General features: G+C 35.4%; 1 protein-coding gene across 1 annotated transcript in view; it reads right to left on the bottom strand.

Moving 5' to 3' along the window:
- The window catches only part of AXDND1 (axonemal dynein light chain domain containing 1), a 99,158-nt gene that overhangs the window by 64,043 nt on the left and 12,862 nt on the right, over positions 1 to 22,253 (bottom strand). The window contains exons 7-12 of the mRNA XM_081299384.1: positions 20,742 to 20,798; positions 20,079 to 20,181; positions 16,821 to 16,942; positions 13,964 to 14,104; positions 12,136 to 12,240; positions 6,995 to 7,115 (exon numbers count right to left, since the gene is read on the bottom strand). Of these exons, the coding sequence (XP_081155510.1) occupies positions 6,995 to 7,115; positions 12,136 to 12,240; positions 13,964 to 14,104; positions 16,821 to 16,942; positions 20,079 to 20,181; positions 20,742 to 20,798 (649 nt within the window). The remainder of the gene's footprint in view (positions 1 to 6,994; positions 7,116 to 12,135; positions 12,241 to 13,963; positions 14,105 to 16,820; positions 16,943 to 20,078; positions 20,182 to 20,741; positions 20,799 to 22,253) is intronic.

The following is a 22,253-nucleotide window of genomic DNA, read 5'->3' on the forward strand; positions in this document are numbered from 1 at the left end:
TACTACTGGTTTTCACCTCTTTCCAGTTTTTGAGCAAACTAATGAACAAGATCAGAGAGTTAGAGTTCATGCTGTAATTCCATTTAAAACTATCAAGGAATTGAAAAATGCATGTGAAACGTACGGCCCAAATTCGCCTTTTGTTCAGAGTCTGATAGAAAATATTTGCTCACAACCCCTTCCTCCTAGTGATTGGATTTTTTAGCCAGATCTTGTCTGAGCGGGGGAAATTATTTGCTTTGGAAAACTTATTGGACTGATTTTTGTAATGAACAGGCAGAAAGAAACAGAAGACAGGGCATAAAAACGCCAGTAACGATGTTTTTAGGGACTGAAGATTTTGCTGATTTAGAAAGACAATTAAATTATGATTTTGTAGTGTACAATCAAATAACTAATTGTGCAAAACATGCCTGGAGACAAATTGTCCCCAAGGACCAGTCCAATTTAGTTCTTACCAAAATCAGACAAGGTGCCAGTGAGACTTATTCAGATTTCATAGCCCGACTGTATCAGGCTGCGAACAGGTCCATCGGGGACCGAGGAGCTAGCGAATTTATCGTTAGGCAATTGGCTTTTGAGAACGCAAATAAAATCTGTCAGGATGTTCTCCGAACCCATCGTAAAAAAGGAACAATTTCGGAGTATATTCGCTTATGTTCTGACTTAGATTCCACTCAGTTGCAAACGGTGGCCTTAGCAACGGTATTAAAGGAAACCTTGGGGCCGCAAAATTCAGTTCAGAAGTCCCGCAATAGGTGTTACGTTTGTGGAAAAACCAGTCATTTTGCCCGCGAGTGTCACATGCGCAATTTTAGGTTTAGGGCTCCATCTACTGGTGATAATAGATATTGCAGGACTCAGCGCCACGTGGTTGATTCGGGTGGCACGGATGAGCCCGCCTTCTCGCCACAAGTATTTCCTCCTAGCGAGGGGACAAAAAACTTCCGTTCGGCCCCTCCCCAGGCCCAGAAACAATATGGGGAACAGTCGCACAGTGTGACGTCACTGGCAGCGCCGACCAGGGCAGTCCACGATTTTTACCGGGACAGGGATCACAGACAGTTTTCTTAGGACCTTCAGAGACAGTTGAATTAGATCCTGAAACGGGACCAACACAAATCCCTACTGGGATTTTTGGGCCACTTCCTAAAAATACTATAGGTTTAATTTTGGGGCGTGATAATTTGAAGGGAGCCATTGAAGTCATACCTGGTGTGATAGATTCAGAATTTAAAGGGCAATTATATGTTACTGTAAGATCCAATTATGCCCTAAGACTCACCCCAAGGGATATTTTGCTCAATTAATATTATTGCCTTGTGTCTCAGAAAGGCACCTGCCGGTAGATTCAGTTTCTAAACCGCCGGACAGAGTATATTGGTCCCAGTTAGTACGACAAGAACGCCCTTTATTAAAACTTAAAATTAATAATAAAAATTTCCTAGGCATCATAGACACAGGGGCTGATAGCTCAGTATTGTCCAGCCGGTTTTGGCCCAGGACATGGCCCTTACATACAGCACCAGCTAACCTAGAAGGAATAGGACAGGTTTCACAGCCTGCTCAAAGTGCCAACTATCTCCGTTGGGAAGATTCTGATGGGAACAATGGAGTATTTAAACCTTATGTGTTAGAGTCTTTACCAGCTAATCTATGGGGAAGAGATATATTAGCCAAAATGGGACTGTTATTAGTTACTTCAAATTCTATAAGATCAGTTGAAGAAGTTAATCAGAGGTATTTTCCTGAAGATGATAAGGAGACCTTTCAGGAAAAATATCTATTTACAAGCCAGTCTCCACGACAAGGATTAGTAAATACTCCAGACCAAAATTTTTATTAGGGGCCCTGAGTTCTTCCCCGATCCCTAAGACAGCTGAAAAAATCACGTGGCTCACAGAAGAGCCTATATGGATTTCTCAGTGGCCCATCTCAGGGGAAAAGCTTAAAATAATTCATAGATTAGTTGAGGAACAACTTCAGGCTGGTCATATTGAACCAACACTTAGCCCTTGGAATACACCTATTTTTGTTATTAAAAAAAAGTCAGGAAATTGGAGATTACTACAGGATTTAAGGGCGATAAATCATGCAATTCAGCCTATGGGATCATTACAGCCAGGACTTCCCTCCCCCACAGCCATTCCTTTAGATTATAGCTTGATGGTAATAGATTTAAAAGACTGTTTTTTCTCTATAAGGTTACATCCTGAAGATTGTGAAAGATTTGCTTTCACTGTCCCAGCAATTAATTTTAAGGAACCTGTTAAAAGATACTGTTGGAAGGTGCTTCCTCAGGGAATGCGTAATAGCCCTACACTGTGCCAAAAATATGTTGACCAGGCAATAGATCCCATTAGAAATAGCTTCCCTGATGCATACATTATTCATTTTATGGATGATATATTATTGGCTCATGCTAATCCAGAAGTACTTTCAGAAATTTTTACTCAGAGACTTCACTTACAGCAATGGGTTTATGTATAGCTCCTCAAAAAATTCAAAAAGTATCTCCTTTTCAATATCTAGGTCAGATAATTCAAGGGAGTACAATCAATCCTCAAAATCTTCAGATAAGAGTTAAGGAGTTACGTACCCTGAATGATTTTCAAAAACTATTAGGAGATATTAACTAGCTAAGACCATCCTTAAAGTTAACCACTTCTGAGTTAAGTCCTTTATTTCAGATATTACAAGGAAATCCTTCTCCAACCTCTCCACGTCAACTAACTTTAGAAGCTAAGGCAGCCTTAAGGAAAGTGGAAATTGCAATTAAAAATGCACAGCTTACTAGAATAGATCCTAAAGAAATAGTATATTTATTAATATTTCCAACTGAGCATACCCCAACAGGAGCCATATGGCAAAGATTAGGAGTTATTGAATGGATTTATTTATCCCATTCCCCTCAAAAAACATTAATTCCTTTTCATGATTCTATAGCTCAATTAGTTATTAAAGGTAGAACTAGGATTTTACAATTAATTGGATCTGAGCCTGATATCATAATTATTCCATTTTCTGTTCAACAGACTAATTGGCTTTTTCAAACTTCTAGCTCATGGCAGATAGCTTTTGCAGATTTCCCTGGCCAGATAGATAGCCATTATCCTCGTGATAAGATTGTACAATTTGCATCGTTAACATCACTTATTTTTCCAAAGATTGTACGTTCTCATCCAATAGAGGAAGCCTTATCGGTGTTCACGGATGGTTCCAACTCTGGTAAGGCAGGTTTCTTCAGCCGTGTTCACACACAGGTAATACAAACTTCTTATACTTCTGCCCAAAGGGCAGAGATTCAAGCTCTGATTTGTGCCTTAGATTATTTTTCAAATGAGCCTATTAATATCTATTCTGACAGCTTATATACAGTCGGAGTTACCAAAAATATTGAAACCTCAGTTATTGGGTTTACTTCATCACAGGAGTTATTTAAATTATTTCATAATTTACAAAAGACAGTGCTAATGCGAAAGTTCCCATGTTTCATTGGACACATCCGTGCGCATACTAACCTTCCCGGACCCCTAGTTACAGGTAATGATAAAATTGATAAATTAGTAGCTTTTTGTCAACAGATGTCTTCGTATGACTGTACACTAGCTACCCATTCCTTGCATCATCAAAATGCTTCTAGCTTACGTAAAAAATTTAATATTACCAGAAAACAAGCTCGTCAGATTGTAAGCCAATGTCCTAAGTGTGTTATTCACACTCCATCTCTGCCATCAGGGGTAAATCCCAGTGGATTAAAACCAAATCAAATATGGCAAATGGATGTAACTCATATTCCTCAATTTGGTAAACAATGTTATGTGCATGTCATAGTGGACACTTATTCTAGATTTATTTTTGCCACAGCACGTACTAAGGAAAATACTCAACATGTAATTTCTCATTGCTTAGCAGCTTTTTCCGTTTTAGGGTGCCCTATGCAGATTAAAACAGATAATGCTCCAGCTTATGTAAGCTCTTCTTTTCAACAATTTTGCCAAGAGTTTAAAATTAATCATAAAACAGGAATTCCTTATAAGCCCCAAGGTCAGGCCATTGTAGAACGAGCTCATTTATCTATTAAGCTTCAATTACAAAAATTGAAAAGGGGGAATAAGATAGTGACTCCCCAAAATAGTCTTAATCATGCCTTGTTTGTTTTAAATATTTTAAACTGTGACACAGAAGGTCACACTGCTGCTGAGAGGCAAATGTCTCCCTCAGTGACAGGCCCCTTAGGCAGAGTTCTGTGGAAAGATTTACAGACTGGTCAATGGAAGGGGCCGGACCCAGTAATAACATGGGGCCAAAGGCATGCCTGTATTTTTCCAGAAGGTACTTTCCGTCCTATTTGGGTGCCTGAACTTGCTATCAGGCATGGAGGAGATAGAACCCAGACTCAAGCGACTGAGGATCGACCCGGAGGAGCCACAACCCAGAAGGAGGAGATATCGGAAAAGGATGAAGAAAAACCAGATTGAACCAGCCGAAAAGCTGATTTCATGGAAAGATGTGAAGAAATTGACAACCCAGGCTTCCCAAATACTTCGACGCCTAGGAAAGAACAGGACCCCAGTCTTGATGGTAGCAACAGTAATTGCCCTACTGGGCTGTCAGATAAAAGGGAATCAAATAGACACTTATTGGACATATTTCCCAGATCCACCCCTGGTACACCCAGCTGTGTGGACTGGAGAATCTATTCCAGTATTTACTAATGACTCATTCATGATGGGAGGATTTACAGATACTCATATTACTCCCAATCATGTGACTAGATTTAATTATTCTGGCTACAGTGCCCAATTACCTTTGTGTTGGTCACATGATAAACATGCTGGCTGTCTGAAAGTATCATTTGAAGAAAAGACAGCAATTGGTAAACCTAGACTGACAAATAATTCTATTTATGGGGACTTAAAACCTAATACTAGATCAGTAATTAAGATGGGACTTTCCCATAACAAGCCAGTCATTACTACAAAACCTCCACCGATACCCCACTGTCCAAATAGTTCTACAATTGAAATTGGCACCTTTCCTAAATGGATGGATTGTGTAAATACCTTTCCTGTACAACATAAGGTGCCTAAAACTAGTGGGTATATTTTAGACTGGTCTCCAAAAATTGATAAGAGACAATTACGAAAAAATTCTGCTATGATACCTGCAGGATTTGTTAGTAATATTTTGACTTGTAGTGAAGGAGGTGTTCAAAAAGATATTTGGCGTTTAATTGCTGCCTCAGAATATTTACATTTTACAGATAAACCTTTACCAAAATTTGTTGGCAAGAACTGTAAAGAGGGATCTTACTATGGCCTAAGAGCCTGTGTCTAATCTCCTTATGTTTTAATTATTGGAAATGTAAAAGTTAAATGGATAGATGATAGATATTTTGTTACTTGTAATAAGTGCAACCTAACCAATTGTATTTCTAGGTATAATGGAAAAAAAGGAGTGCTGATACTTCATCAGCCCTCTTTTGTTTTATTACCTGCTAATATTTCAGAGCCATGGTATGCTGATGCTGGTTTACAAGTCTTGCAGCAAATTCATGCCCAGCTAACAAGACCTAAACGTGCTATTGGAGTCATAATTGTTGGTGTCTTAACACTGGTCTCATTTATTGCCTCAACTGTCTCTGCATCTCTGACATTGTCTCAGAATATTCAGCATGCAAAATTTCTTAATAATTTAGCTCAAAATACTTCCAAGGCTCTGCATAATCAAGTAAATATTGATGAAAGGATTGAGACTAAATTAAACGCCTTAGAGGCGACTGTTATAAACATTGGTAATGAACTTTCAGCCTTAAAATTTAAGGAAAGGCTTAAATGCCATGCTAATTATAAGTATGTATGTGTTACAGCTACCAAGTACAATGCTTCTCTCTGGGATTGGGAGAAAATTAAAAACCATTTATTAGGTATTTGGCAAAATAGTAATAATAGCTTGGATATTCTGGAACTTCATCACCATATCCAAGACATTGAAAATAATAGAGCTGATTTTTCAGATCCTTCTTCTTTGGCTAACCAAATATTGAAGGAGTTAAATGGATTCAACCCTGGAAATATTCTTAAGCACTCCACTTGGTACATTATTGGATTATTCTCTTTGCTGTTAATTCTCTTTTGTATTGTAACTATAGGATGGCGAGTCTTCCAATCAAAAATCTAGGGACTCCAAAAAGTGAACTGCCGCCTCATTGTTAAGAAAAGAAAGGGGGAATATGTGGGGAGCCATTCTGACACGTGATTGGGTGACTCCCGTTAAGGGCCTGAGGCGCTCTGGCTGTGTCGGAGCTATCCCGACCCTTTCCTGATGAGAGAGCCCATCCGTGTGGGGGTGTGCGTGACCACTGACCCTGGAGACCCAATCACTGACCCTGACCTTGGAGTGCAGCCCCCCCTCAACCTTCATTGGATGGAATTCTCCCCTGAATCTCTTGTCCCCCAAATAAAAGGCTACTCCCTGGCGTGTTCGCTCTCTCTCTCTCCTGCTAGCCCAGAGTAATCCTCGCTGCCCTGCTGGGCGGCTAGAGGCGGGAACCAGGGAGGCGAGCCGTCTCGGACCTAGCAATACAAAATAAGGTACTGTCTGTGTGTTTTATTTTGATCTCTTCTAACTAACTTAATGCCTAGAACCTCATTAATGAAACCACTGCGCAGGCCGCGTGGTAGAATTATTACATAAAGTTGAATTTTTAACATTTCCAAACAAACTAAAAAGAATTCTTGTTCATACTCTATATATTCTGATGAAAAACAAACAAATTCTGAATTGTGCAATAGTTAGTACCTAACACAGAAAAGAAAAAGGAAAAAAATTTAACTTTCCATTTTCAAGGCACACAAAAGCTACCTTGTTTATCAATAAATATACACTTTGTTCTTTTGTTGTTTTGTCTATGATTAAAATTGAAAAATGAAACTTTAACCAATAAACTTTGAGCTGTGGATCCAGAGAACAGTGGATCCAGAGAACAAACCTTCAGGGCCAATTCATATGTAGCTTCGCTCCATATATCTCTTTCTTCCATTAAGTGTTTAATATCATTCTCCATCCTTCCTCTTTGTAATGTATATAAGTCATGGTATTCTTCTACAATTCTAAAAGAAAAATTAAGAAACAGCTATTTAGACATATTTTTTAAAAGAGGACTATTATAAAATAGGCAATTTGTTCCTTTAAAATTTGTCACAATATGGTATAATTGATGATATTGATATCTACTGTATATACTATATAGAATGAAATAGAAGAAAATGTTTTGTTCATAAATCCTTTATCTATTCACTAAATTTTTAACAATATGATATCCCAATGAATTATATATAACTATATATATATAGTTATATATAATGATAAATTAGAATACAAGTAACAGTAATATAGCAGTTTTATTGTTATGCTTCTTTGACCATAAACTTAGGCTTCTTTATTAAAGGCATAAATCCCAATAACTATGAGCCTCTAAATTTTAAATTTTAGCCAAGTGTCATGGCACATGCCTGTAATTTCAGCAACTCAGGAGGCTAAGGTAGGAGGGGGGCGAGTTCAAAGACAGCCTTAGCAACTTAGCAAGGCCCTGTCTCAATAAAAAAATAAATAAAAAGGGGGACTGGAGTTGTGGATCAGTGGTAGATTATTTGCCTAGTATGTGTGAGGCAACACATAAAAATAAATAAAATAAAGGTCCATCAACAACTAAAATTAAAAAAAATTTTTTTAATAAAAATAAAATAAAATAAAAAGGGCTGGGAATGTGGCTCAGTAGTTAAATGTCCTTGGGTTCAATCCCTGGTACTAAATTAACTAAGTGATTAATTAATTTTAAATTATACATAATTAGTACAAGATTAAAAGAAATTCCTCCAGCCCACCAAAGGCTTAAGTATAATTAAACAGCTCTTTGTTACTCATTATTTCTTCATGTCTACCAGAGCATACTTTTCCTTCTAAGTTACACTGAAGCTTCTCTCAAAATTAAAAATTTCTGAAATTAAATGCAAACACAGAAGTTTTAAAGTGACAAATAGTATCTCACAAATCTTTTAGAACACTTCCTCCTAAGGGATATTAACTCTTTTAAAGGCTCCTTCTATTTGGAAATTTCCATTTGTTCAAAATCAATAAGAAATACAAGCCGGGTAAGGTGGCAACGCCTGTAATCCCTGTGGCTCTGGTGGCTGAGGCAAGAGGATCGCAAGGTCAAAGCCAGCCTCAGGAAAAGCAAGGTGCTAAGCAACTCAGTGAGACCCTGTCTCTAATAAAATACAAAATAAGGCTGGGGATGTGGCTCAGTGGTCAAGTGCTCCTGAGTTAAATCCTGGATACCCTAAATAAATAAATAAGTTCACACAGGTGAATATACATGTAAAAATTCATTAAGTAATACCTGTAAGATTTGTGTACTTTAGTGTCTGAGAGTTAGAAAACAATTTTTAAAAAGGAATTAATGATCTTAATTCATAAGAGCAAAAGCAAAAAAATTCAGAAACAACCTCAATATCTAATAACAAAAGACAGAATGGCCAGATAAAATACAATTAAGTTCTATGATAAAAGCACTCTTGCAGCTGATACTTTGATACCTAGGAAAACATTTCATTTTATGGCATAAAATGAAAAAATGATAAAAATTATATATTCAGTTTTATTTCATTTTTATTAAAAATGCATAGAAAAGAAAATAAATAAAACATTAATAACAGTTAACCTTAGAAGAAAATAATTATGGATATTCTTTATTTTATATTTATGTATTTCCATTTTTTTGTAAATTTTCAATTAAAAATCAGTTATGAGAAAAAAATATTAAAAAATTTCACATTGCACAAAAAGATAACCATCCCACTTTAGAACCAACATTTTTGTTTTAGAACCAACAGTGATAAAAAAAAAACAAAACTTCCTTCTCCCTTTTCATCTCTTCCTTTCTGATTTGAGAAAGTGCTATTTTTTTTGTTTGACTTTTTTTTTTTTTTTGGTCTTATAATGCCCATTAGTTCAAGGCCAGGCTGAGCAACTTAGCAAGACCCCTGTCTCAAATGAAAAATAAAAGGGGCTGGAAATGTAGTTCAGTGTAAAGTTCCCCTTGGTTCAATCCTCAGTACAAAGGAAAAAAAAAAAAAGGAAGACAATGATTATGGAACAGTTATATAGGAAGATGTGAAGGATAAAACAGCTACAGAAAACAATAGTATATACAAAAGTATATACAATGAATAAGTTACCCCCTCTTATTCTAGTAAATAATTTGAATTGTTGTATATATATACACACACACACACACACACATCTATATGGTATAAGAACACAGTTTTTAATTTAAATCTTATATACACTGGTATTTCTTTGCATTTAAAAAATAAATAAAATCATTCTTCAGTAAGTTGTTTTTTTTTTTTTTTTTTAAAGCCTAAGCACAGGCTAGATTAAAAGGGACATAAAGCAAAATGCCATGTGTGGTCCTAGATTGAATACTGGTTTAGACAACCCAACATAAAAGACATTTTGGAAACAAAAGGGAAATTTCAAATATGATCTAGGTAATCTATGAAAATGTATCAAATAGATAGGGATTCCTAACTGAAAAAGAAACTGGCCATAAAACAGTATATGCAAAACAGTTTTAGTATTAAAATATGTATACATGTAAGCACATGTATACTGAAGCAAATATCCACAATAATACACATTAAGGTATTTATAGTAGTGGTAGTTGGTAGTGAGATTATGGTTTTATCTTCACTTGTTTGTATTTTTACATTATTTACAAGGCATATTTGTCACAACTGTTTTTTGTGGGGGTGGGAGGGTATTGGGGATTGAACTCAGGGACACTCAACAACTGAGCCACATCCCCAGCCCTATTTTGTATTTTATTTAGAGACAGGGTCTCACTGAGTTGTTTAGCGCCTCACCATTACTGAGGCTGGCTGTGAACTCGTGATCCTCCAGCTTCAGCCTCCCAAGCCGCTGGGATTACAGGCATGTGCCACTGCGCCCAGCTTGTCACAACATTTTTAACCAACAAAAGATGTAATCAGATATGAAGTTACAGCCTATGGATCAAATCTTGCCTATCATTTGTATTTTTGTATAACCCACAAGTTAAGAGTTTTACAATTTAACTTTTTAAATTTTATTTTCCTTAATGTATATATTATATATGAGGGGAGAACTGGGGATTGAACCCAGGTGCACTATACCATGTTTTGTCCCCAGTGTTTTTTATCTCAAGACAGGGTCTCATTAAATTGCTGAGGTTGACCTTGAACTTCTAGGCCACCCACCTCAGCCTGAGTCCCTAGGATTACGAGCAACCACACCAGGTTGCTTTTCACACTTTTGGATGGTTAAAATTAAAATGGTTGGAGACATAGCTCAGTAGTAGAGTGCCCCTGGGTTCAATCCCAGTACTGCCAAAAAAAAAAAAGAAAAAAGAAAAAGAAAAAGAAAAAGGGAAAAAAACACATCTCGCTATCTGACCCTTTTCAGAAAAAGTTTGCTAATCCCTGAAATAGCATAAAAACATTAAGACCTCAGTAGATTCATTACATCTAAAAAAAGAACTAGATTTACCACAGAACTAATTAGAAAAATGCAATAAAAAAACAAATACCTTTTCTTACCTAGCAGATTGATAAAAGATATTGACAAGAGAGAGCTCTCATATCCTGATACACTGGTACAACCACATGGTATAACTTTTGGCAACATCTAGCACAGCAAGGCTATGCACATCCTGTGACTCAGTAATCCCACTTGTAGTTTACACCTCTCGAAAAGTCGCTCACAAAAAAGACATTTATAAAGTGTACATTTCAACAATGCCTCGAAGAGATGCCATATGTAAACAATTTAGAATAGTGTCCAAGATGTCACTACATATGCTCAACAAATGCTAGGGATTATTATTTTATTAACTGAAAAATCAATTCATACTATTGAATGGATCCATAAATTATTAGTCATATGACTTAATATACACAGCAGTAAAAATAAATTTATTTATTCTGTATGAATCATAATGGACAAATCTCAAAACTGTAGTATTGGTTGGTAAAAGCAAATTTTACAAACATAAAATGACAATATATATTGGGTTTTAATATATAAAGATGTAGAAAACATAAAAACAGGAAAGTCACATAACTGCTGACTAGTAATTAATTCTGAAGAGTGAAGAAGGCTAATGGAGATAGCTCTTAAATTTTTTAAATATTTCTATAAAGGTTAATGGATATAGCTCTTAAAATTTTTAAATATTTTGTTTCCTAAATAAAAGGTATGAAGCTGGGCATGGTGGCACACAGCTGTAATGCCATAGTGCAAGGCAAGAAGAACACAAGTTTGAAGCCAACCCTGGCAATTTAGCAAGACCCTGTTTCAAAACAACATATAAAAAATGCTGGGGATGTACCTAGCTCAGGAAGAAAGCTACATCCCCAAACAAAAACAAACAAAAACAATATGGGGCAAGTATCACATGATAGTAAACATTTGAAAATTAGGATGGAGTGTGCATGAGTGTTTGTTATAATGCTTTATTTTTCTGAATGTCTGAACATTTCATAACTTATAAAATTTTACAAAAAGGGAAACAGAATAAAAATATATCGTACTGTCAGGGCACTGAGTAGGTGCCAAGCACCATTCCAAGTGCTTTATTTATATTAATACCTTTAGTCCTCATAATAACCCCAAAAAGGTAGGTGATATTATAATCCCAATTTTATGGGCAAACTAAGACTCAGGAAAATAAAGCAACTTCCCCAAAGTTGCAAAGAAATAGTATGGTTCCAGAATTTGTGCTATGCACACTGCCTCTCTATACTTTCTACTAGAAAACCAAAAAGGAATAACCTTCAAATGTCATTCAACAAAATGATTAAGACTAAAACAAACAATATGCCTACAAGAGAAAAATCACATTTTCTTGAGTTCAACCCCCAGCAAGGAAAAAAAATCACATTTTCTTTCCACCTATTACCCAAATTCAGATAAAGTAAATTATATGTGTTTTGGGAATTTAAAAATTTAGCTAGCATTATATGTTATTTCAGAAGCTACAGAATCTTCTCCTTTTCCCCCTACATAATTTACATACCTTAAGCAACTTACCTAGCATTCTTTTCAGCATCTAAAAGAGCTTGTGCTAAATCTTTGTGGGCTTTCTCTGCTTCCTCTGTTAATTTAATATCCTGTGCCCGAACCAGACACAGTTCCCTGTCAAAATAAAGCAAAAAAAATTCAAAATCACAGTTGGAAACTTCCACAAAGTTTCTACCCAGGAAATCAGGTATCTTCTTCTTGGTTATTGTGTGTATTGCCCTAGTTTTTTCATCCCATAACATCAAGAAATCTTCAGTTTAATGCTTTTCCAGCTGAGCTCTCTCATCTACTTGCAAATCAAGAAATCTGGTATGCATTCTGGATGGAATCTTGTGAGGTTTAGCAACTGACTCACATTGGCAGGAAAAGGCAGAAAGAAGATATAATGGGGTATCCCCTAAAGTAAAGTGGAGACAGATGCTGATGGACAAGGCCACCACTCTGCTCTACCCCACTCTCTGATCTGCCTATACTGTCCTCTTTATTCTTTCCACTAGTCATCTTGTTACCAGGTTAGATAATCACGAATCTTGATTGCTATATATTATTTATTCTCTTTAAAATTTGAACCTTACCATCTCACTCCAGTAAGATTGGCAGCCATTATGAAGTCAAACAACAACAAGTGCTGGCGAGGATGTGGGGAAAAGGGTATACTTGTTCATTGTTGGTGGGACTGCAAATTGGTGCAGCCAATTTGGAAAGCAGTATGGAGATTTCTTGGAAAGCTGGGAATGGAACCACCATTTGACCCAGCTATTCCCCTTCTCGGTCTATTCCCTAAAGACCTAAAAAGAGCATGCTACAGGGACACTGCTACATCCATGTTCATAGCAGCACAATTCACAATAGCAAGTCTGTGGAACCAACCTAGATGCCCTTCAATAGATGAATGGATAAAAAAATGTGGCATTTATACACAATGGAGTATTACTCTGCATTAAAAAATGACAAAATCATAGAATTTGGAGGGAAATGGATGGCATTAGAGCAGATTATGCTAAGTGAAGCTAGCCAATCCTTAAAAAACAAATGCCAAATGACTTCTTTGATATAAGGGGAGTAACCAAGGACAGGGTAGGGACGAAGAGCTTGAGAAGAAGATTAACATTAAACAGGGATGAGAGGTGGGAGGGAAAGGGAGTGAGAAGGGAAATCGCATGGAAATGGAAGGTGATCCTCAGGGTTATACAAAATTACATTCAAGAGGAAGTGAGGGGAAAGGGAAAAATAATACAAGGGGGAGAAATGAATTACAGTAGAGGGGGTAGAGAGAGAAGAGGGGAGGGGGGGAGGGGGGATAGCAGAGGATAGGAAAAGCAGCAGAATACAACAGACACTAGTATGGCAATATGTAAATCAATGGAAGTGTAACTGATGTGATTCTGCAATCTGTATACAGGGTAAAAATGGGAGTTCATAACCCACTTGAATCAAAGTCTGAAATATGATATGTCAAGAACTATGTAATGTTTTGAACAACCAACAATAAAAATAAAATAAAATAAATAAAATAAAATTTGAACCTTAAGATCCATAGTTATGGTAATGCTCTGTAAATCTTATTAAGATAAATATCTGTATCTTGGAAGAGAGAGCAAGAGTCTCTTCCCTATCTATCAAATATGCGTAGATCTTAAGTTCTGCATTAACCTGTGTGACTCATTTCTCTTTACTTACCCTACTGCAATATCCAGTTCTTTCCATTTGCTTGCTAAACATGAAAGAAGACAAGAGTTTCCACCTTTATCTATTTATTCTCCATCAATATTTTTTACTCTTTAGACAAATGGCTCTGGACTTTTTTGTGTGTGTTTAGGATAATCACACTTTTTACCTGGTCAGTTCTTCAATAACATTCTTGAAATTATACAATTCTTCTAAAATGCGCTGGTCCATCATTCGCTGAGCTACCAAGTCTTTGTAGAAGTCAATCATCTCCTGGGCAATCTGGTCAAGCATTTGCACATACCTCTCTCTGAATGAGAAACAAGGGGAACACAATATCATGCAAAAGCAAAATGCAAACTTCCCTTTCAAAGTGGCAGAAGCCCAAAGTGGCTCCAAAAATCCTGAAATGGATCAAAGAAGCTGAAGAATGAGGAAAAGGAAGGGTGAGGCCCAGCATACACTTAGCAGGGATCAGAATTCAGGACCCATAGAGTCCAAGAGTTCATTTCTCTTTTTTCACCCAATGATGGTAAAAAGCAGCCAGTGCTGGCCCAAAGTGGAAGAGGACTGGGTGTCGGTAGAGGGGGGAAAATCACAAAAGAAAAAGTAAAGAAAACAAATAATAAACAGACATTCATAAAACATATGTGGGAAGAACAACAGGGAAAAAGAAAGGAATCTTGGCTGTGTTTTCCCGCCATGTTCATACAAGTGAATGAATAATTGTGGAAAATTATAACCAGAGCCATAATTATTCGGAATATGATAACTGAAATGTAAAATAAAAATAAGGACCTGTTTTTATTTCTTTTTCCAGATTATAAATGCTGTGGGAAAGGAACTATCTCTTATATTTTTTATATTAGGATTGTTTGTTTGTTTTCATTTTCCATCCCTAGAGATTTGTATTCTTTTTGCAAGCCCAGTAATGCTTTGTGAAGTTTGCGCCTATGGATAAAATTGTGTAAACAGTAGGGATTCTAGTGGTATTGGAATGGGAAGGACCTTCAGAGTGTCTAGTCCCTATATTACCAGGAGCAAATTTCCCTTTCAAACAGAGTACCTGATTTATGGAAGCTGGTTTTCTGCTGACAGTGCTGAGAAACTCATCCAACAGAGTTCCTTGAATTTAGTGAGTTTTTTTAATAAGTAATCAAATTCATAAATAACAACACTTTCCTCAAACTAACTAAATGTAAAAATACACCTGTTTAAAAATAAACAAAGAACTTTAATTCAAAGAAGTCTTTTTTTCTTTTCTTTTTCTTTTTGTTTTTGCTTCTAAATAAAACCAAATGAGGTATCTGGAAATCACCATAGATGATAAAGTATAAATACTATAACTTACTTCTACTGATAGTAAAAGTGATCTAGGTATTATATCCTAAGCATGAAGTCTGATAACTGTAATATCTTTTAATTGAACTGGTCATTTAGACTAATCTCTCACCCACTGAAAGAAAGGATTATCTAGCCCTTATTTAAACACTTAAAGTAACAGAAAACTCACAAGTTCAATATAGAGCTCAAACATTGGAAAGTATCAATTTTAGGACTTCTGCTCCTGGTAATATAGGGACTAGACACTCTGAAGGTCCTTCCCATTCCAATACCACTAGATCCCCCACTGTTACACCATTATATCCATAGGCACATACTTTACAAAGCATTACTGGGCCTGCCAAAAGAATACAAATCTCTAGGGATGGAAAATGAAAAGAACAAACAAGAAACGAGTGGTATGGGAGATAGTTGTGTTTCAGTAAGCAAACCCAGGATCAAAGTTGCCCCAGGAAGAATATCAACATTGGGATGCAGAGATAGGTCTCGGGCCCACTTCAAAATGGGAGACCAGGGCAAGCACAGGACTGCCACAGGAAGCCTGTGTCCCAGAGGGAGCAAATACAGATTCTCTTTTCAGAAAGGAATCCCTGACTTATGCCCTGATTCCACAGTTAAGATCTTCCCAGTATGAGCTTCACAATGAAGAATACTAATGTTAATAAATCATCATGAAAATGACAGAAAGCTAACCAACGCTGTTTACACACAGTTAGTTGTGTAGTTCTTTGCCCTGCTGCTTCTACCACTCTTGGCTTGTTTCTTAGATGGACAACTCAGACCTTAGTTGTCCCTATCCTCATTCTCATTTGGCACTTTGGGTTTTCCACAGTATTCTAACTACTTTATTGTATCTAATCTTAATGGCTTTCCTCTGAGTTTCTCAGTACTGTCAGATAGCAGAAAATCAGCTTCCATAAATCAGACAGTGAGCAGATTTATACCTCATTTAGAAGAAACCAATATTCAGAGAGATCTAATAATTTTCCTCTTGCCCCAGAGCAAGTCAATATAGATATATATTATTCTTTCAACTTTTTGGAAAGTTCTACAGTTATAAGAATTATAGTAATAATAGTATTTGTCATCCTTGTTGCTAATAATTATATTTATTAAGGACCTACTTCAGCATTCTCATTTAAAAAACCTCACTGCATTCCTATGAAGTATCTCAATACTTGGTACAGCATAGGTACTCAATAAAAATTGTTGGCTTATGAATGAATAGATAGAAAAAAATGAAAACTTTCACAGTAGCTATTATTTTCATTTACAAATGAGAAAACTAAGGCTCACACGTTTAACAAGATTTCACACCAACATGAAGAGTTAACTATAGAAAACATAATAAGGGGCTGGGATTGTGGCTCAGGGGTACAGTGCTTGCCTAGCATGTGCAAGGCCCTGGGTTCAATCCTCAGCACCACATAAAAATAAATAAATAAAATAAAGATATTGTGTCCAAACAAAAAATAAATATTTTATAAAAATAAAATAAAGATATTGTGTCTAACTACAACCAACTAAAAATAAATATTTTTTAAAAAGAAAATATAATAAAATGCAACTAGGTTCCTCATTATCAGTCCAATGGAGAAGTGTTTTTGTGGCTTTCTCAAAAGTAGATATAAACATAATTCTAATATGAAATCCAAAAGTTGGAACATTCCAATAGCTCTAACCTGATTTTGGACAGCAGTTCTCCTCTATCTGCACAGTCCACACTGACCTGCCGAATAAGTTCATGAAAGACTGTATTGTAAATTGTCTGCTCCTTCTTCAAAATATGTAGTAGCTGGTGCATCTGGCAGAAAATAAGCAAATTAATCAGCATTATCACAGTCTTACCAGAAAAAAAAAAAATTTAGGAGGTAAGTACTCTAAACATGAACAAATTTTAGTAACTCCTTGATTGACATGTTCATACACATTTACAAAAATGATGATTTTTAAAAACCTCTCTAATTGTGCATCTATTTGTGGTGCATAGAGGTCATCACAATATTACTTTTATGTGATACCTGCTAAAAATACAAAACATGAATCTAATCATGAGCGTATACATCAGACAAATCACAACTGAGAAACATTCTATAAGTTATTCTGTAGAATAAAGAAGCCTGTGCTCTTCAAAATACCAAGGTCAATAAATACAAAGAAAGGCTGAAGAATTGTTTCAAATTAAAGTTGTCTAAAAAGAGGCTGAGGTTGTGGCTCAGTGATAGAGCACTTGCCTAGCATATGTGAGGCACTGGGTTCAATTCTCAGCACCACATATAAGTTAACAAATAAATAAATGTCCATTAACAACTAAAAAAAAAAAAAGCTGTCTATAAAGGAATATGACAACAAAAAGCACTGTGTGGTCCTGGGATGTTAGACTAGGAGGGAAAGGTAGCTATAAAAGACATCATAGGGATTGGGTGTGGTGGCACACACCTAAATTCCCAGTGGTCAAGAGGCTGAGACAGGAGGATTGTGAGTTCAAAGCCAACTTCAGCAACATAGTGAAGCCCTAAGCAACTTAGCAAGACCCTGTCTCTAAATAAAATACAAAAAAGGGCTCCAGATATGGCTCAGAGGTTAAGCACCCCTGAGTTCAATCCCCAGTACCCCAAAAAAGCCATTATAAGGACAATTGATTAAATATAAAATTTGAGCATGAACATCAGATAATTCTATAATATTTATGTTAAATTTCCTCATTTTTTTTTTGTTTTTTTGGGTTTAAGTTCCTTTTTTATTTGTCCTAATTAGGTATACATGACAGTGGAATGCATTTTGATACATCGTAAATGGAGCATAACTTCTCATTTGTCTGGTTGTACATGATGCAGAGTTACACAGGTCATATAATCATATATGCACATATCCATTTATCATCAAATGCCATAATTTAATTCTTCTTTAAGGCTGAGTAATATTTCATTGTGTGTATATATACCACAGTTTCTTTATCCATTCATCTGTTGAAGGTTACTTAGGTTGGTTCCATACTTAGCTATTGCAAATTGAGCTGCTATATAAACATTGATATGGCTGTGTCACTGAGTATGCTCATTTTAAGTCCTTTGGGTTAAATTTCTTGATTTTAATAACTAGATTATGGATATTTAAGAGAATATTCTTGTTAGTAGGAGTAAACACTGACATATTTAATGGTAAAGAGGTTTGATATCTCCAACTTACTCTAAAATGGTCAAGGAAAAAAACTGCATATATAGAGGAGAGAGAATGATAAAGCAAATAAGGTACAATGCAAACAACTGGATGGAGAATCTGGGTGCTATGCTTTCAATGTCCCCTTCAAGATTCATGCTAAAGTATAACTGCCATTGTGATAATTAAAAATGGGGTCTGCAGGCAGTGATTGGATTAATGCTATTGAGGAAGTGAGGTAGTTATCACAGGAATGGGCTCCTGATAAAAGAATGAATCCAATCGATTTCTTTTCTCTCTCTCTCTCTCTCTCTCTCTCTCTCTCTCCCCCTCCCTCCCTCCCTCCCTCCCTCCTGTGAGATCACTTGCCCCTCTACCTTCTACTATGGAATGACACTGCATGAAGACTCTCACCAGATGCTGGTGCCATGTTCTTAGACTTGCCAGCCTCCAGAACTATGAGTCAAATAATCCACTAATGTTTATAAATCATCCAGATTGTGGTACTCTGTGATAACAGCAGAAAACAGACGAAGATGCCAGGTAAAGGCCACATCAGAGTGCCTTGTTTCAAATTCTATGCAAGTAAAAATGTATAAAACAGAAAAGAAATAGCCCAAAAAGTCTATATCTAAGACTGAGAGAGTTCTTTCATTAAATACAAATAAAAGTGACAAGTGGTAAAAACATATGTTTAATGGAACATAAAATAATGAGAGTCTTAAAAATAACAAATGCTGAGGAAATGCCAAGGAAGAATGAAAGGGGAACTCAGCCAAGATATGAAATCAAACTAAGTGTTCATCATGACTGAAAAGATAATATTGTATACATACACAATTGAAAATTATTCATTCATTAAAAAGAATGAAATTCTTGCAGTTAGAAGAAATGACTTCTAGAGCACAGTAGAGTTAACTATGATTGACAATTAATGCATATATCAAAATAGCCAGTAGAGAGGATATTAAATTTTCTCAGTAAAAGAAATTATAAATGTTGGAGGTGCTGATCTGATCATTGCACATTTTATACATATTTTGAAATATCACATTGCACCTACCCAATAAATATACATAATCATTATGCCAATTAAAAGTAAAAATGAATAACTAACAAAGGTCTTAAAATCACTGATGCATTATGTTCAATGAAGTACAATAATAATAATACAGCCATGTTTTTGTTGCATAACAACATTTCCGTCAACAGCAAACCACATATATGAGGATGATCCCTAATGGAGCTGAAAAATTCCTCTCACCTTTTAATTTTAATTAATTTTCACTGCCCTTTTCTGTAATTAAATACATAAATACTAACCATAGTGTTGCAACTGCCCATGGTATTCAGTACAGTAACTTGCAGTAGTAATAGGATATGCCATATATCCCAGGTGTGTAGTAGTCTAGGTTTGTGTATACAGATTTTTGTAAGTATACACTATGATACTGACACAGTGACAAAATTGCCTAACAATGTATTTCTCAGAGTATATCCCCATTATTAAGCAATATATAACTATACTAAAAAATAATTATATAGTGTTTACTATGTGCAAGTACTTTATAGTTATTATTTCATTTCATCTCACATTAACCCCCATGAGGTAGATACTATTATTAACTATGATTTACAAATTAGGAAACTAAGGCAAAAGGACATTAAATGATTTGCCCAAGGTCACCCACTAATAAATGGCAGAGTCAGTATTCCAGCCCAGGCATTCTGCTTCCAGAGTACATGCTCTACTTCTGGGTTACACTGATCTTTACAATTACCTTGGTTGGTCCTCTATATTCCTCATTTTCTACACCAGCCCTCTCCAGCATAATATCCATCACATCATTCAGCTTGATCACTTCTACTCTTTTATTAGGTTTCCTAAAAGATTAAGGCGGTAGACTTATACAATTAGCATTACAAAAAGTCATCTCAAGTGACAAAAAGAATGTAAAACTTTTAATGAAAATGTATATATGATGTAATATTAATGGTGTTTTAAAGCATTAAACATACACCTGCTGATAGAGTAGGATATAAGTAATACAGTGAAAAATTAAAAATAAGAAAATTGCAAATAGCATGATCTTCTTTTTCTTAAAATAATTATCCCTTCAAAGATTCCATAGAACTATTGTGTAGGATGATTAACATCGGTTACCTCACAAGGTAGGAAAAGAAAAAGAACAAAGAAAGATAAACTAGCAAAATGGAGAAATACTAAAGATTGAATGTAGAATATAAAAGAATTTTACAGTACTTAAATAAAGTTGATAAATTAACATAAATTGAAATATACAATTGGACATATAAAAATTGTTTATATGACAGAATTATAAGCAATTATTGTTATAATATTTTACTTAATAAAATACCAATAAAAAGAAATATATGTGTATCTAATTATTCTAAAAATACTTAAGAAAATAAATTCTACTCACATGGATGGGAAGAGTAACAGCCTGTTTTCACTATCTGTCAGGAGAGTAGTATATTTGCTACAATTTAAAAAAATGAGTGAATGTTATTTTAAGAAAATATTTTGAGATGTAGCTCAGTGGTAGGGCATGAGCTTAGCATGCACAAGGTCCAGTACAGATAATACTCTGGCCTGTTTATCAATTAGCATACCTAATACCCAGAATCTTGGTTTCTAAGTATCGTTCTCTACTAAAATAAATCAGAATAAATCACATGATAAAATTAAAACCTAATGGAGCCAGGTACAGTGGCACACACATGTAATTCCAGCTACTCTGAGGCTGAGTCAGGAGGATCCAGAGTTCAAGACTAGCATGGGCAAATTAGCAACCTGTCTCAAAATAAAATATAAAAAAGAGCTGGAGCTTTAGTTCAGTGATAGAGCACCCCTGGGTTTTATCCCCAGTTCAAGAAAAATACTTCATGGAATTTAGAAGCTTGAAGGTGATGATAAAGGTCTGCCATTTGCAGACAAGATAATACCAAATATCTACAGACATCTACAAACTTAGATATAATGACATTTGTCATATTTGGAACATTTTAGTAAAGGAGATTTTATCACATTCCTTGATGTGTCAAAATTTGAAAATTTCAATTCAATAAAATTCAATAAAAGAAAAAAAAACATGTCTTTTTAGCTATTTCAAAGGTGAAAGGAGGGGCTGGGTTTTTAGCTCAGTGATAAAGGGCTTACCTAACATGCGCAAGGACCTGGGTTCAATCCTCAGCACCACGAAAGAAAAAAAAAAAAGAAAAAAGGTAGAAGGCTGTCCTAAGAATATTGAAGTCAACAAATTTAACTTACTAAACAGGTTATAAACTGTTTAAGAAGCTATTATGAAACTAGAACCCATTTTTCCTGATGCCTGGGTTAAAAAACATACATTTAAAGTATGTGTGTATATGTAAAAGCAAACAGAACAAAATATAAAACCCAATGAATCAGGATAAAGAGCATGTGGGAGTTCCTTGTCCTACTTTTGTAATTTTTTATCAGTTATCAGAATTATATAAAAAACAACAGAAAGTAACCCAAAAAATGTATTCCACATAGTTGTACTTTCAAAATACTGTTCTTATAAGGAAATGCCATGTTATTATATAATATATAAGATCCAAAGAGTGACATCCTCTGAATGTTTTATTAAAAAAACCATAGTCCAAAGTTCTAGTTTTTTAAACTATAAAACAATTAAATGTTGCTTCAGAAAATAAAAGCAAGATCTCATTGTCAATCAGACAAACAGGAATCAATGACTGGTCTGCAATCTGGAGCAAATCTCTGAGTGTGCATTATGAAATCCTGACTTTATTACTTTACTTTGTCTGCGTGGTCATTGATCATAACCATTCCTAAAGGACATGGGCAAGCATTCAGAACAAAAAAGCACTCTGAAAAAATCCCATTTTTATTTATTTTTATTGGTGCATTATAATTGTACATTCTAAGATTCATTATGCTATATTCA

The sequence above is a fragment of the Spermophilus citellus genome (genome assembly GCF_964194105.1).
Source record: "Spermophilus citellus genome assembly, chromosome: 6".
NCBI classification, from domain to species: Eukaryota; Metazoa; Chordata; class Mammalia; order Rodentia; family Sciuridae; genus Spermophilus; species Spermophilus citellus.